Source organism: Coenobita brevimanus, chromosome 54 (assembly GCF_032717465.1).
Source record: "Coenobita brevimanus isolate Jiangsu-jjx chromosome 54, ASM3271746v2, whole genome shotgun sequence".
NCBI lineage: Eukaryota > Metazoa > Arthropoda > Malacostraca > Decapoda > Coenobitidae > Coenobita > Coenobita brevimanus.
The window spans coordinates 27,432,662-27,450,332 of record NC_137007.1 but is presented as its reverse complement, the minus strand read 5'-3'; the positions used below and the strand labels follow the sequence as shown (position 1 = coordinate 27,450,332).

At 40.9% G+C, this 17,671-nt stretch overlaps 1 protein-coding gene across 1 annotated transcript in view; it reads left to right on the top strand.

The window, feature by feature from the left end:
* The window catches only part of LOC145401061 (ankyrin repeat domain-containing protein 13D), a gene marked incomplete at its 5' end in the record, with an annotated part of 398,667 nt that overhangs the window by 52,310 nt on the left and 328,686 nt on the right, over positions 1-17,671 (top strand). Inside the window, one exon of the mRNA XM_080273433.1 lies at positions 10,522-10,646. Within this exon, the coding sequence (XP_080129559.1) occupies positions 10,522-10,646 (125 nt within the window). The remainder of the gene's footprint in view (positions 1-10,521; positions 10,647-17,671) is intronic.

The window sequence follows — 17,671 nt, the reverse complement described above, 5'->3', positions numbered from 1 at the left end:
CACGTGGTATCCTGACATTTTCTTCTCATGTTGCATGATGCACCACTGGTGGATCACTGAGGTAGTGGAGGAGTAGACTGTAGCACCAGTCAAACAGGGCAGTACTCCCAAGGTTGATGGCAAGCTGGTGATAGGGAGAGCTGGACCTCCAGTTTCACCAGCCCTCAGGACTTGATCCTGACCATCTCCCTTTTCTGAACATTTTCAGTGCATTCATTTACACAGAGAGTAGGCCAGCATGCTCTCATAATACCTCTACCTTCAACTGTCTACACCACACTGCATGCACATAACATATCACACCTTCTATTCACATCTTTAGTAATGGCCGCTGCAATCTTACTGTCAAATGAGGTGGTACCTCGGATTGCCACCACCGGCAGGGTAGGGCTGGAGGCACAGGGTCCTCCCGGTCGCCATCAAGCGACTGTGCCAGCAGCGACTGTTGCTATTTCCGGGAATGCTCGTCGGCGAAGAGGTGACGGTGCGGCCTTATTCTTTACCAGCATCCGCGGCCTTACCACAAATTTAAACTCAGTTCATTTTTTCCTTCAGTCCATATCCCCTTTGGCCCTTTTCCTCACAGAACCACAAATCTCACCCTCTACCGATATATCTCCATTTTGTTTTCCCGGTTACCATCTCCTTACAAACTTTCGTAACAAGGGCAGCACCTGTTGTTATATCAAATCCCAATATGCAGTTGACACTATTTTAAACTTCACTTCATCCAGTTTTGATTACTCATTATATAAATTAAATTGCCAAAACATTACCAAATATATCTGTGTAGTTTATCGTTCCCCCAATGCTTCTTCGGAACCCAGTGTATTTGATTCCATATCCACGCAGTTGAGTAACCTTGACCTTGCCCTTGGCAGTGAAATTACCATTTTGGGTGATTTTAACATACACAATGTTGAATGGTTATTGCATTCTGCCCGGACTGACGACGCTGGTCTAGAGTGCGAGCTGTTTGCGGAATCGTTTAATCTCACCCAGTTGGTAAAGCAACCAACCAGAATACCTGATAATCCTGATCATAATGCCCATCTCTTGGATTTATTCTTGACAAATAATCTAGATCAATACAGGATAGAGGTACTGTCACCACTTGGATCCTCTGACCACAATCTCATCAAAGCCTCATTAGTTAACCCTCCTACACCTCCCCATTCTGAACCTGTCAGGGTGACCCGATGGCACTTTGACAGGGCAGACTGGGATGGATTTAGAAATTATCTTGCTGATGTTCCATGGCAGTCTTTCTTCTCTAGTGATCCCAATTCTACCCAGTCCCACATTTGCGACTTAATACTAGCTGGTATGGATTTATTCATACCAATTCAACAATTCACTAAAAGATCAAACTCTCCAAAATGGTTTGATGGCAATTGTGCCAGAGCAACAGCCCAAAAGTCATTAGCATATAACTCTTACTTAAAATCAAAAACATCTGAATCACTCTCCCAATTTAAAATTGCTAGAAATCATGCAAAAGCTGTATTAAATCTATCTAAATCAAACTTTCTTCAAAAGCAAGCATCAAAACTACTTAACAACCCTAATGACAATAGAATATTCTGGTCAACTCTTAATTCTTTCAATAATAACTTTAACAAGTCATCTTCCATTCCCCCACTAAAATCTTCAGATGGCAATATTACAAATGACGCACGTGGGAAAGCAGATATCTTTGCTAGTACCTTTGCCAGAAATTCTACCATAGATGATACCAGTCAGAATGTCTCAGTACTGGAACTTGACTCTCCCGAAATTGCCCCACTTAAAATACAGACAAGATACGTAAAATCCATCCTAGACAATTTACCTACCAACAAAGCTCCAGGCCAAGATGGAATTCCGCCAATTGTTTTGAAAAAATGTTCCCCTGAACTTGCCTCTGTCCTAGCTAAATTATTCAGACTATGCATACGTACTTCTTTATTCCCAAATTCATGGAAAGAAGCCAATATCCACCCAGTTCCGAAGAAAGGGAGTTCGTCTGACCCCTCCAATTACAGACCAATAGCTGTCACATCTTCTCTTGGTAAGGTATTTGAAACTTTAATTAATAAGCATATTGTTAAACATTTTGAATCCAACAACTTAATTAGTGATAGACAATACGGTTTTCGCCACGAAAGATCCACCATTGACATACTCAATCTCTTAACTCATACCATCCATCAATCAATTGATCTTTTTGGAGAAACTCATGCAGTAGCTCTTGATATCTCTAAAGCTTTCGACAGAGTATGGCACCGTTCCCTGCTGTCCAAACTCCCTTGCTATGGACTAACGTCTTTTGTTCCTTTGATTTCTTCTTATCTTAGTGACAGGAAAATAAAGAGTAAAAGTAGATGATGTATATTCGAATTTCCACTCAATTAACGCCGGCGTGCCACAGGGATCAGTTCTGGCGCCAACCCTATTTCTGGTTCACATTAATGATCTCTTATCTGTCACTCACAATCCCATTCACTCATATGCAGATGACTCAACACTACATAGTTCATTCACACTCAGACATCCATTTACAAAGTCTAATATCTATACCTCTCAACTCAGTACAGCCATCTCCATAAATCAAGATCTATCTACAATCAGTGAATGGGGACGAAACAACCTTGTCTCTTTTAATGCTAGTAAAACTAAATATATACAGTTTACTAATAGACAGATATTGCCAGATTCGTACATTACCTTCAGTGCTACTAATATTCCCATCTCCAAAAGTATTGAAATTCTTGGTATCTCACTTAACAGTGCCCTCAGCTGGACCTCTCATGTCAGATCACTTGCTAAAACCGCCTCAAAGAAACTTGGATTATTGTACAGAGTCTGTAACTTCTTCGCCGATGAGCAGTTGGCTATAATTTATAAGAGTCATGTGCGCTCTCAGCTTGAATATTGCTCACCCTTGTGGAATGGTTGTGGAGAGGTTGCATTAAGACAACTAGACAAAATTCAGAATAAAGCTGTTAGAATCATTAACAACCCTGCCATTACATATAAACTACCTCCCCTGCAAGTAAGAAGGAATGTTGCCTCCCTTGCATTATTTTACAGATATTTTTTTGGCAAATGCTCAGACGAAGTTGCGTCCATGGTGCCACCTCTCCATGCCTTCCCTCATGCTACACGGGCATCTGATAGCGCTCATGACTGGAATGTCACTCAACCATATTGCAGAACTTCTGCCTATCAGAATTCTTTCATTCCCCGAACTGCATCTCTGGAACTCGCTTCCCCAGAGTTGTTTTCCTCCAAATTTCAACCCACAACTGTTCAAGTCTAGCTGTTACAGATATCTTATGAACAGAGGACACCAGTAATCTGGTGTATGCAATATTTTTTTTTTTTACCCATTTGTTTTTCCTTCCTCTGTTCTGTTATTTATTTAAAAAAAAAAAAAAAAAAAAAAAAAAAAATTGGCCCAGGTAGCGCAGTCTCAGCTCACCCTTACCTGGTGCTTCAATTTTCTTTGGTTTGTTACCATCTCATTCTCTGTCGTGAAGTTCCAGGTGGCACTTACCTATTTAGGTAATTGAAGGAAGTCCAACCAAAGGTCCAACACTACCTTTTTTATTATTATCCTGTTTCTTGTTCATTTTTCCTCCTTCTAATCTCTTCACCAACCTTCTAAAGTTTTTTTTTGCATAACTGAAGACAGTGTTTCTTGCAACCAAGCATAATGATAGCTGGGTACGTTGAATGCCGTAATAGTAATCATCAGTGTCCAGCCAGGGATAATTACAAGTATTGGTTATAATTAATCATTTATAATTATTAAAAAAAGTTCAGTAACCAAAAACATCCAGCACTTATCTTTTTTTGTTGTTTCCTAACAAAGTAAATGTAGAACTGTTCGAAAAGAGAGTGGTTACTCCATTTTTTCTTCTAGTAAAAAATCACAAATATTTATCATTAGTAAATTTATTCTTTGTTTGTTTGTCTGTTGAAGAAAAGTGTATTTGCATCTCATGGCCCTAGTTCTGCAACACGGAGGTGTTTTTCAATGTTTTTGTGTAATTAATAGTATTGTTTGACATCTAAATGATATGTAATAGTCACTACTGGAAGTCTGATATACTGTATATTCTCTAACTAAATAGGCATTTCTCTAATCTTATATCATAATCCTATTCAACATGTCTTCTACTGTAGAAGCAGCAACAAAAAATCTGCCCAGCAAATAATCGTGACGGTGAAATACATAAAAAAGTGAAAACAAATTATTACTCATTATTGCACCACCAGTGTATCAACACGCTAGGAATGAAGACATCAAATGGTACACCAGTGGCTCAGCACGCGGGTAACGTTTAAACTTGTTTTTGGGCTCATTTGGGTGGGTTTTGGACTTGATGGGGGGAAACCCAAGGCTGGTAACGCTTCCCATTACTTTACACGTCGAAAGTACCCCGATATACGATATCCCGCCTAACAATGGGGTTTTACCTAACCAATTACATTGTTAAACCAGGATATGCCTGTATAAAGAAAGAACCTCAAAAAGTTGCCAAGAGTCAGAGCTCTGTGGAGAACGCCAGCTTCTGTCATAACCTAGTATCCTTAGTGCATAAATGATTGGCAAGAGTAAGAAAATGAAGAGGTTTATAAACAAATCACTGAGTTCAGAACTTCCAATTCAGCATTTTCAGTTAAGCAGGACATGACAGTTCATTAAAAAAGAAAGAGTTGAAAGATAGAGCCAAAGTATGTGCTTTTGCATTGCAAAAGTTTATAAACTCATTTTCTGGTCCTCTTTATTGCCTAGCATAAGAGAAAAGGGTAAAATCTGTTATTACCTCCTTACATCTGAAAATAATTTGGCATCATTTGGGAATAAAGTAGCTAATTATGATTTTTATAAGCAAGGGGAAGACAAACAATAAGTGGCAGAAAGGCTTAGCTGCTGCCTCGGGTAGGGTATCCTAAGAAATACAGTGATCTCTCAGTTATCCGAATGCTCATTTTCCAAGTGTGTTCAGTATCCGGATGCTGGGCCTTGGCTGTATTAAACCATTATCTGAATTTACTTGCTATTTTCCGGACGTAAAAGTGCCTGAGAACTTCCGCCGGCCAGCCAACATGTCCAAACATCCGATATCGTGGCCGCTGGGTTCGAGCTGTGATCGGGGAGTAGTCTGTAACCCACAACCATATCTAAAATGTCTGTCTGATTGGTCAAAATCACGTGCTCGTCCTATCACCCAATTAATATGACTGTAACCTGCAAGCAGTGTCAAAATGTCCGTGCGCATTCCCCACCGAATGTCTAATATCGCGCAGCACAGGGGCTAAGTCTTGCCCAGCCACCACCTCCATCGAAAACAGACCACAATCCATGAGTTTATGTTCGACAACAGTGGCCATCCGCCTCTTTATCGAAGGTCGAAAGTCCCCCGGTCATGGTGCGTTGTGTTTCCGAGTGGCCACTCAGCGTCTAACAGACCGCAAGGCACGAGTAAATGTACAGCAAAAGCGCCTGTCTGCATGTTGACAGAAGGAGGAGAATCCTGCCCCCAGCCTCGCCTCTCCCCCTTCCTCCCGTCCCTTCTCCATACCTTCCCGGCTCCCCCCTCACTCCCTCAGTCCTTACCCTCTTCCTTGGTGATAGCATTAACTCGAGAGTTTTCAAAATTTTTTTGCGATTTATTCAACTACTATTAATCTATGGAAATTCCGAGGTGACCACGAGAAAGTTCTTAAACTTCTGCATCCAGACATATGCTTAACTCTTTATGGTGGCAAAATTTTGAACTAGGATGATGGGAAGTTATATGAAGGTAAGTTTTACTCTTGAAAACTTCATTCTTGCTTGAATTTCATACTCTTACTTGTCAGTTTTATATGTTTTTATTAGCTAATCTTATAGTATAAACACCAGTGAAGATGAAGGTATATGATTTATACCAATACTATATAAGCAATTTATGGTGGCATATCTGGCCATTTTTTTGTGAGCCCCGTGGCCAATCACTCGTCACAGACAACAGATTTTCAAACTGTTGTCAGTTTTTTTGTGGATTTTTGTTCTTTATGCATTGTTTTCATGATGTTTAGCATTAATATGGATAATCCTATGTGTGTTTTGGTGTTTAAAAATGGTAGATTGACCTAAAAACAGTGCCAAAATTAGGAGTGGTACTGTACGTACAGTCGTGTATAGGTTGTGTGTTTTTTGGTTTTCAGCATTTTTTTTCATGGTTTTCTTGGTGTTCCGCATTACTTTGGATATTCCTATGTGTGTTTTGATGTCAGAATATGGTAGATTGACCCGAAAACAGTACCAAAATTAGGAGGAGTACTGAACTACAGTTGTGTATAGGTTGGGTGTTTTTTGGTTTTCATTTTTTTTTTTCATAGTTTTCTTGGTGTTTAGCATTACTTTGGATATTCGTATGTGTGTTTTGATGTTTAAATGTGGCAGATTGCCCTGAAAACAGTGCCAAAAGTAGGGCAGGTACTGTACATACAGTGGTGTATAGGTAGGGTGTTTTTTGGTTTTCAGTGTTTTTTTTTTTTTTCATGGTTTTCATGGTGTTTAGCATTACTTTGGATATTCCTATGTGTGTTTTGATGTCTAAATGTGGCAGATTGACCTGAAAACAGGCCTAATTAGGAGGGATACTGTATATATGGTACAGTGGTGTATAGGTAGGTTGTTTTTTGGTTTTCATTTTTTTTTTCTCTAATGGTTTTCTTGGTTTTGAAAATTATTTTGGATAATCCTATGTATGTTTTGATGTCAAAATATGGCAGAATGATCGGAAAACACTGCGAAAATAGGGAAGGGTACTGTACATACAGTAGTGTTTAGGTAGTGTTTTTTGTTTTCTGTGTTTTTTCTGCATGGTTTTCTTTGTGTTTACCATTACCTTGGATATTCCTGTGTGTGTTCTGATGTCTGAGTATGCCTGATTGACCAGAAAATACTGCCAAACTAAGCATAGGTACAATACAAATAAGTTAGGTATAGGTTGGAAGTGGGTACAGGTAGGGTCTGGGTGTGGTAGGGGAATAGTGTTCATTATCCGGATGTTGCCACTACCCGGACATGCCTTTGGCTCTATTATGTCTGGATGAATGAAGGATTTTCATTGTTGTGGCATCCTTATTGTTGCTATATCATCACTGTAGCATTCGAAAATACCGTAGTGTACTGCAGTCACAAGAATTTTCCTTAATTGGACTTTGAAACTAGAGCTTCTGTATTTGAAATCCTGGGAAGCAAATACATCAAGAACATGGGGTTATAATGTACTGTGTGCTGCTTGCGGAATAATACATTACATATTCATTCAGTACAGGATCATGTGACTGTATTCTATTGATACATAATTGTCAAGTGAAGATGAAGGGAATCTGCAGTGCATGGTGAATGAGTTTGGGAGAGTGTGTAATATATGGAAACTAAAAGTGAATGTGGGGGAAGAGTAAAGTTATGATCTTCGAGAGAAATAAAGTCACCAAAAGTACAGTGAGGTTAGAGGATGAGGGAGTGGAAAATGTGAGTGCATTTAAGTACTTATGTAGTGTGATGAGTAAGGATGGAAGTTTGGAGGATGAAGTGCTTGAAAGGGTACAACAGGGAAGAAAGGTTGCTGGTTCTTTGAAAGCAGTGATAAGAAATAGAGAAATGAGCATGGAAGTAAAAATTTTGTTGCATGATGGTACTGTATTGTGATACCAACTCTAACATATGGAAATGAAGCTTGGACCTTGCTGGAAGGACACAAGTTAAGAGTGAGAGCAGTGAAAATTAGTTATTTGAGAGGCACATGTGTAGTTACATGAGAGACAGACTGACAAAAGAGGAAACAAAGAAGTGTTGTGGTGTATGTGGATTTGATAGAAAGCATTAGGAGAAATACATTGAGGTGGTTTGGCCATGTGGGGGAGGATGGAGAGTGAGCGACTGATGATGAGAGTGTATGCGAGCGAGGTGAAAGGGGGGGACATTGAGGATGAGATGGAGGGATGGAGTGGAGAGGTATATGAGAAAGAGGGATATGGGCTGGGGGAAGGGTAGTGAAATGGCAGGGGACAGGGCAATATGGAGACAATTTGTTTGTGGCCACTCCTTACAGGATTAAGGCGTCTGGCAAGAAATAGATAGGCATCCATTCAAATTGGCAAACGTATCTAAGTGTTAATGTCTGATATATCATTGTGTCATGTTACTTATTTTACATAATTCTTTTGCGTGGTGTACATATATATTTTATTTGATATGATGTGATGTAGGCACAGAATTTTTACATTATACTTGTATAGTATTCACTAAGTTTTCTTTGAATGTATGGCAGTGTAGAGTGACCAGAGCAATATGAAACTCTACCATCACTTCTTGTGGTGACTGTACAAGCAATAACTTAGCTATGATTGGCCATGGTGGGGGAGGAATGAGTTCAATGTGGGAGGGTAGTGTGATGCCAAAGAAAATTTTTGGAAGTGAGATTGAGGATGAAAAATCTAATAGAGGCAAATGTAATGTGATATTGAAAAAGAGAGTGGAGCATTATATTGAAAGAGAGAGAGAGTTTTTTATAACCCTGCCTTATTTACCCCCTCACTCCATTCCTCTTCCTCTGACAGTCCTTTCCTTCTCTCTTTGTGTAACTTAATCTCAGTCCATCACCCCATTCCTCACCACTCATCTTTTTCTGTCCTTATCCTCACATTCTATTGCTCTTTTCACCTCTCAATGACCAACTGGATATCCAAAGAAAAATAAGAAATAAGAAAGGAGGACTGGAAGTGGTAGAATGAGTGGAAGTAGATGATTGAGAAGGCAACAAGGAAGAGGTACCAGGTAAAGAATCTACAAAAGACAGCAGGAGAAAGTCAAGAAGGAGAGGAGAGAAATGAATGGTTGGGGATGTTCATTGTCCAGTCACTCAGTGCAGTGCTACTCCAAGGTTACTCTACACTGAGTGACATGCCAAATGATTTCCTGTAAACCGGGATATCTTTTAATATGTTGAGTGACAACAATATAACCAACCCACACTGTATGTGTTCCCTGTGTGTCAGCAAGTGGGTTGACAGAGAATTACTGCCTCTCCCTAGAAAACAACTAACTAAAAAGATAAAAAAAAAATACCTTGGACCCAGACTGACTTCCAGGTGACAACCAAGGACCGAACAAAGAACATGTTGCAGATTTCAACTCAAAATGTGAGGGGCACAGATGATGAGGTGAAAGAGAGAGAGATGGTCCAGGTGCTTGAGGATGCAAAAATGGACATTTGTGCTTTGGCTGAGATATATGTGGATTGACTGAGACCAAATGGAGAGGTGAGAGAGTGGGAGTATGGATTGGGTCTATATATAGGAGTAGGTGAGAATGAGGGTGCGAAGGGGGGTGTATGTATTGTTGTGTACACGAGATGGAAGGAGAGTATAAGTGAGTATGGATCATTTGGTTCAAGGATTGTTTGGGTAAGATTGAACATAAGAGTACAAGCATGGGCGATAACACGTGTATGTGCACTGATGGAAGACCGTTCAACAGAGTAAACAAAGAGTTCTGGGCATCTGTGGAAGTATGCATGGAAAAGTTTAGGATGAGAGAGAATATTTTTGATTCAAGATATGAATGGAAAAGTAAGGTGGATGGAGTGGTTGGTAAGTGGAGTGTGCCAGCAGAAGTGGGTGAGAATGGTTGTTCTCTAGTGGACATTTGTACTGGGAGGGGACTGGTGAATACCCTCATTAGGAACAAAATGATCCACAGATGTACTGTACACAAGTGATGAGAAAGGTGAGTGGTGAGCTGAATGATTGGAAGGCAATGATTGATTATGTGTGTGTGTGGATGGAAGAAAGAGAAGATATATGGTGGATGGGAGAGCATACAGAGGTTGAGGATGTGGACTCTCTGACCGCTACTTGGTGGTGATGAGAGTCAAGGTACGAATGAGATAGGTGATAAGAGAGAAGAGCACAAGGAAGCAGTTTATATAAAGAGAGTAGAAAGGTTGCAGTAGGATGGAAAAATGACAGAATATAAGAAAAGATAGTGGAGCTTTATATTGAGAGAAAGAGAGAGAGAGAGAGAGAAAAAAATAAAAATAAAAACCTGGAGGTAGGTCTGTCATGGCCATTCGTGTCTATTGGTTCCTAGGAGGGAACAAGGCATCAGAGATAGTGATGATGTTGCATTTCTTAACTCACAATGAAAACTATTCCTTCCTTCTCATGTTATAAACGGTGCAGAAGCTGTATAAGTAGTAAATTTAAGTTGTTGTTGCTCTTGTTGTTTCCCTGGCATCTGATTGTAAACCTGGCAGTCCACCATTCTTGTTTCAGGAGATAAGAAGAGAGTTGAAAGATGTTTGTGTAACTGGCAGCACTTACATTATATCGTGCTCCAGCATGAAAGCATCCTTCTCGAGGGCCAGGAAATTTATAACATATACCTGGTACAGTGCTGTATTTTTACCTGATATTGTTATCCTTGTTGTCTTGTCTATATTTTAGACTAAAAACTTATTTCTCGCCCCTCAGTGGTTCAGGAGGCAACAGGGACAGGAGATCCTGAGCTGCTGGGTGTAGTGTTGGAGGGTAGAGACACACAGCGTTACTCTTCTCGAGTGGCTGGCATACCATCCCTCCTTGCTAAACTTAAAGAGGTAAATATAATTTCCTTATGCAGTGTACAGGTGTGTAAGGGTCTGGCATAGAAGTAGCTGTAGGCTTAGGAGCAATTAGACTGTGTCTGATACACACACTGGAGTTGGAGATAGTTGTGGATTGTGATATGAGTAAAACTTCCTCATTCATCTTAAGTTTGTGCCGACTGCAGTCATTTGAACAGACCTCATTATTGCTGTTGGAGTGATCTAGTACGAATGTTGTTATTGGCTTACTCCTTATATGAAGGTGTCGTGCGAGAAGATAGTCGATAAAGAATCGTTTGTGGGAAGATAGTAGATGGTTGGCTACCATTGAGAGTGAAATGTGGCAAAAAGTTTGATAACTAGGTACTGTACAGAGTCATCATTATCAGGCAGGAAACTCAAAAATAAATAGAGTCAAAGTTCATGTTGAGATTCTCAAATTGTTACAGATCTTATAACACATTTGTCATTTCTGTTTTCTCATGAGTTTCCAGGAATTGTTTGGAAGTGATCAGCTGTACCACAGCCAGCCTCAGTACATTATGGATATATTTTTAGAAGAAGCATGATGTCATTTGAGATCATAAAGTTTGCTTTTAATAATTTCTGGTATCACTGACCATATCGCTGGTTTGGGGAATTCTGAAACTTTCAAGTGAATGGACTGGTTGGCAGTCAATTTATTTTTAAAGTAAGCAATTTATTTGGCAGATAAATGTGCTGAATTATCCTTTGATATAGTTAATTTGACAAACCAAAGTAAAAATTTGGATATATAATCCTTCATATTGTACAAAAAAAGGTTGATGGCAGCGCAAGTCTCGAGTGGTCGTACGTCATACACCCGCCAAGCCGGGAGACAAACGTTGTGAGATCGTGGTTCTGCTGATTAGCCAAGCTTTGCTTTGTCATGGCCAGGTCAGCAAATAACCACCATTGTGCAAGAACACAAATACAGTAGAATCACACCAGATAAAAAGATTCATCTTTGTTCCAAGAGACCTGAAAAGCGTCAGGAATATCCTGCCACAGAGGGCACCTCATACTGCTGTGAAGCAGTGCAAGAAAATACCGAATCAATGGTCATTTACCGAATCGGCACTCTTAAATGGAAAATATTATAATTTTTATCCAAGTGAGATGGAGGAACAGAAGAAGGGAAAGATGAGGGGAAGGAGTAGTTGCAAGGAGAGTGGAAAGGTTACAAGAGGATGAGAAAAAGGCAGAGTATAAGAGAGAAGTGGAGGAACGATTGGGCAAATATGAATTGGAGCAGATGGGGGACGTGGAAGGTGTGTGCAGGATATTTACAGAAGAAATATGTGCAGCATGTGATGTGGTGTGTGGGAGGAAGAGAAGACGGAGGGGGGTTCAAGGAACAGCGTGGTGGACTGAAGAGGTGAGACAGGCTGTGGCACAAAAGAAGAAAGCATACAATGAATGGATGAGAAATAGGGGCGTGGAAGAAGTTGAGAGGCAGAAGAGAGAGTTATATGTAGAAAGAAAGAGAGAGGTGAAAAGATTAGTAAGAGTAAGAAGAGAGTGGATGAGGAATTTGGAAGGAATTTGAGTGTAAAGTGGAGGGACAGTAAGAAAATGTTCTGGAAAGAGGTGAAGAGAGTAAGACAGGGTGGAAGTGAGGTTAGCAGGGGAGTGAAAGATAAAAATGGTAGATTACTATTGGAGAAGGGAGAAAAAGTGAGCAGATGGAGAGAACACTTTAAGGAATTGTTGAACATAGAGGATGGAAGTAATGCGAGTATAAGTGGCTGGGGAATGGCTGGGAGAATGAGGGAGGTGAGAAGACATGAAGAAATCAGTAGGATAGAAGTTGTGGAAGCAATGAAGAAAGTTAAATTGGGGAAAGCCCCAGGAATTGATGGAGTGTGTGGTGAAATGCTGAAGCATGGGGGAGAGATAGTAGTAGAATGGATGTGGAAGATGTGCAGATTGGCCTGGGAGGAAGGTAGAGTCCCGGAGGATTGGAAGTCAGATATAATTATTCCCTTGTACAAAGGAAAAGGGGAAAAAGAAGTGTGTGGTAATCATAGGGGCATTTGTCTTCTTAGTATAATAGGAAAAGTGTATGGTAGGATACTTATTGACAGAGTTAGAGAAAGAACAGAGGAATTAGTTGGAAACGAACAGGAAGGCTTTTGGAAGGGAAGAGGTTGTGTACAGTAGATCAGATATTATTAGATCTTTCGTGGAAAAGCTTCTAGAGAAGGGAAAGAAGTTGTATGCGGCTTTCATGGATATGGAGAAAGCATATGACAGGGTGGATAGACAAGGATTGTGGAAAGTATTAAGAATATATGGAGTAGAGGGGAAGTTGTTGAATGCTGTGAAGAGTATGTATAATGGTGCTAAGGCTGCAGTGCGTGTGGATAATGAACTAAGTGAATTTTTCTCTTTGAAGGTTGGGTTGAAACAGGGATGTGTCATGTCTCCATGGTTGTTCAATCTGTACATGGATGGGGTAATAAAAGAGGTACAAGGTTGTACTGTCACATCTGCGATCCAGACTTTTACATGGTCAAAAGGGGCGGAAAACAAGTCACTATTGATGACCAATGTGTGCTGGAACGGTCAGGAACTCAGATTGATGGAGACTCTCTCCCATTAGCAGCCTCTTCGGTTGTGTTTATTACATTTCAAGTGGCCAAGTTAAGAGTGGTAGCATGCCTAAATGACGGGGCCAGTCTCCAACTAGGCCAACCCAAGCCCGACCTTCGCATTTTCCCAGAATGCTTCTAAGTTGCACATTAATAAACTACTAGGTAAGCTCTATACCACCAGTTCTCAAGGGTTATACAAACAATAAAGTTCGAGTGGGAGGGAATGTGTATTAACAAGACCAAAAAGTAAAAATCTTCCCCACCTACATGCTTTACAGATTAAACATGAATCAGTTGGCACATTGTTCGAAAAATATATCTCTACAGTATATGGTCCTAATATCAAATCCACAAAACTTAGCTCCTCTGTCCCAGTCCAGTATGTTTCTTCATAATCATCCCTCTGAGCACAAATTTCACTGGTCCAGTCCTCTGCCACTCCCGACCTTAACTTCCACACTGGGACCTTGACTCATGCACTGGGACCTTGATCTCCACGCCTGGACTTGGACTCACTCACTGGTACTTAAAGCTCCACACTTGGATTTTGACTCACTCACTGGTACTTCGACCTCCACACTTGGACCCGCTCACTATTCAGCTCACAATACCAGAGTGGAGCGGGAAACTCGGGACTCGCTCTTCCAATGGCTAATGGCGTCCCCATTACACTTCAGAATTCCGTGGAGGGGGGGGGGGAGAGGATGACGACAGTACCGACCAACTGCCACCTACCATGGCCGGTGAGCGAGTGAGACATGCCAAAACTGCATATGCAAAGGGAAGGGGGGGATGACGGCGTACGCAATTTAAGATTTTAATTATTACAGACTCGAGATAGACTCAGTGTGATGTCTTTCCCCTTACAATCGATTACTCAAAAAAAATAACATTCTCTAGTTACAATAATTACTCAACAACACCTCTCACTTTATACCCTTACATCAAAAAACAATGAAAATTATCGTGCTTTGTCACTTTGTGCACGCGCACATTATGTTGGATTACGTGAACAAAGGCACACGTTCCCATCTCACTCGAGTTCCTATATTATAAAGAGACTTAATACTAGTAAATTACAGTAGGAAAAAAAAATGTCTCAGCAACTAGGTAATTAATCTATGTACTGGCAACGTCCGCATGGAAACAGCCATGCCTCGGCCACGCTCTCTCACTTAACCGAACTTTTGGTCATATAAAATGAACTAGATACAACTCATTATCACTTCCGGTCACTACAAGGTAGGATAGTGGATTTTGGAGTGGCCCTGGTGAGAGAGCATAGTGTTTGGAAACTCCCTGTACTGTTGTTTGCAGATGATACTGTGTTGTTGAGTGAAGACGAAGGGGAGCTGCGAGGCTTGGTGGATGATTTTGGGAGAGTGTGTAAGAAATGGAATCTAAAGGTGAATGTAGGGAAGAGTAAAGTTATGGTCTTTGAGAGAGGTGAAGTCAGTGAATGTACAGCAAGGTTGGATGGTGAGGAATTGGAAAATGTGAGCACGTTTAAGTACTTGGGTAGTGTGATGAGTAAGGATGGAGGTTTGGAGGGTGAAGTGCTTGAAAGGGTACAGCAGGGAAGAAAGGTTGCTGATTCTTTGAAAGCATTGATAAGAAACAGGGAAGTGAGCATGGAAGTGAAAAAGTTACTACATGACGGTATTGTGATACCAACTCTAACGGATGAAAGTGAAGCTTAGACATTGTTGGAAGGACACAAGTCAAGAGTGAGAGCAGTGGAAATGAGTTATTTAAGAGGAGCCTGCGGAGTCACATGGAGAGACAGGCTGACGAATGAGGATATAAAGGAGCATTGTGGTTTGGATGTGGATTTGATAGGAAGCATTATGAGGAACACACTGAGGTGGTTTGGCTATGTGGAGAGGATGGAGGGTGAGTGACTGACGAAGAGAGTGTATGTGAGTGAGGTGGAGGGGGGAAGAGGGAGGGAGAGGCCGAGGATGAGATGGAGGGATGGGGTGGAGAGGTATATGAGAGAGGGGGGTGTGAGTTGGGAGCAGGTCAGTGAAATGGCGGGGGACAGGGTGACGTGGAGGCGATTTGTTTGTGGCCACCCCAAACGGGATTGAGGCATCTGGCAATTGATAGATAGATCATTATGTAGGTTCATGCACACACAAATTGGGACAGAAATTTGTGCCTAATATGACTATTAATAAATAATCAGGTTTCAGAGCTAAAACGTGCTAAAGTTAGCGGATATTTACCCTTCAGATCATCAGCATGCATTGACAGACTTTCATTTTGCACAGATATTTATATAAAGCATAATTAAATGTATTTGCATTGTAAATCAGTATTTACATAGAATAGAAATCTGTCAAAGCAAATTGTCAAACTAGAGTTGAAACGCTTCTGCTAACTTTAACAAATTTTTGTTCTGAATCCTGAAATTTTATTAATAGTCAAATTAAACACAAATTTTTGACCGAATTTCAGATAATTAGATGTGTATGAACCTTTATGATGATAAGAATTATAATAGCATAACATGTACAACTTACCCTAAGCTAACAGTCACCTGTCAAGCAAAACCAGGCCTAACTTTGGCTTAAGCCATTGGCAGTGATGTGAAAATCTTGTATTTTCGAGATCAGACTGGCTGTTACTAAAATGATGTTCAGGCATGACCAGTACATAAGACCAAGAAATGAGATAGCCATATACTCCACAGAGGTCTAGTTGTCCATGGTCAGGCCTATGTAGGAGGTAAAAACGCTGAAACATATTGGTCTTTGTGACATCTTCCCTATGTATTACTGCCCAGTTTCAAGGCTATATGCCTTTGGAGTCAGGACCTAGCAATACTTATACTGATTCAGTTCCTAAATCACTTCATTACGACTTTATCAAATCTGATCTTTGTGCTACCTAGTTGTCCTACAGATACGTGCCCGGTTGCCGCAAGGTTCGCCGTCACTACAAGTCTCCCTAAAACCAATAAAACACTTCACTAAAGCACAAACGTAGCATACTTCATCTTTAAGAGAGCTATCACACAAAGTCTTACTACCTAGCATGATAATAACAGCTGAATATCACAGAAATCTAACCTGTACCAGAGTATGATTCCCAGACATTGTTTTGAGTGGCGGTAGGATGGGTTGTGACATCACAGTGAGGATGCAGGTTTCGCGTGAGGTACGATAATCTCCACCTTTGTTTGACTTTTTTTTTTTTTCATAAATATTAAATCGGAGAGAAAAATTAATGATATTCCGATGAGTACGAGTGATTGTTTTATTACTTTAGGTGACTTGTACACAACTGTCAGCCAGTCCATTTCAAGTGTTTTACACACACATAGGAGTTGTAGTACCTTCCTCCCTGGCTTGGGTTGCATCTGCAGAAAAGAAAGTAAATGTTAACCCCTCTGTGGCTGTGCCTCCAGAAATTCTTGGGGCCCATTGCGCCAGCACTGTTTTTTTTAATGGTGAAAATCAAATTTCTTTCTTTACCAAATTGAATATAAATGCCTAGCGCTCTTGGCAGTGCAATTTTTAACTTCCTATACCCATCCTGTGCCTCACAATCAATTGCAAAAAATTTTGCCAAATGACTGCGTAAACGCTAGTGAAAACTAAGCAGATGTGTGGCAAAACATCATACTAAGAAATATCCATCTTTTCACCCCCCCAAAGAAATTCAATGTTGCTGAAATTGTTTGAAATTACTAGATATATGTATTATGACGAAATCAGTACGTACTATGGGTCTATCTATCTATCTATAGCCCGACGCCCTAATCCCGCAAAGGGTGGCCGCAGACAAAACGCCTCCAAGTCACTCTGTCACCCACCATTTGACTCCCCTCCCCCCAACTCACCCCCCCCTCCCTCATATACCTCTCAACTCCATCCCTCCACCTCATCCTCGGTCTACCCCTCCCTCTCCCTCCCTCCACCTCACCTACATACACCCTCTTAGTCAGTCTTTCATTCTCCATCCTCTCCACATGTCCAAACCACCTCAGTGTATTTCTCCTAATCTTTTCAACCACATCCACATCTACCCCACAACGTTCCTTCACTTCTTCATTCGTCAACCTGTCCCTCCATGTCACTCCACATGCTCCTCTCAAGTAACTCATTTCCACTGCTCTCACTCTTGACTTGTTCCCCTCTTGCAAGGTCCACGCCTCGCTTCCATACGTCAGGGTAGGGATCACAATACCATCATGCAGTGACTTCTTAACTTCCATACTCACCTCCCTATTTCTCATCACTGCTTTCAGTGTGCCAACAACCTTCCTTCCCTGCTGTACCCTTTCACGTACTTCATCCCCCAAAGTTCCATCCTTACTCATCACACTACCCAAGTACTTGAATGCACTCACATTCTCCATATCCTCACCATCCAACCTCACTGCACACTCTGTGACTTCATTCCTCTCAAACA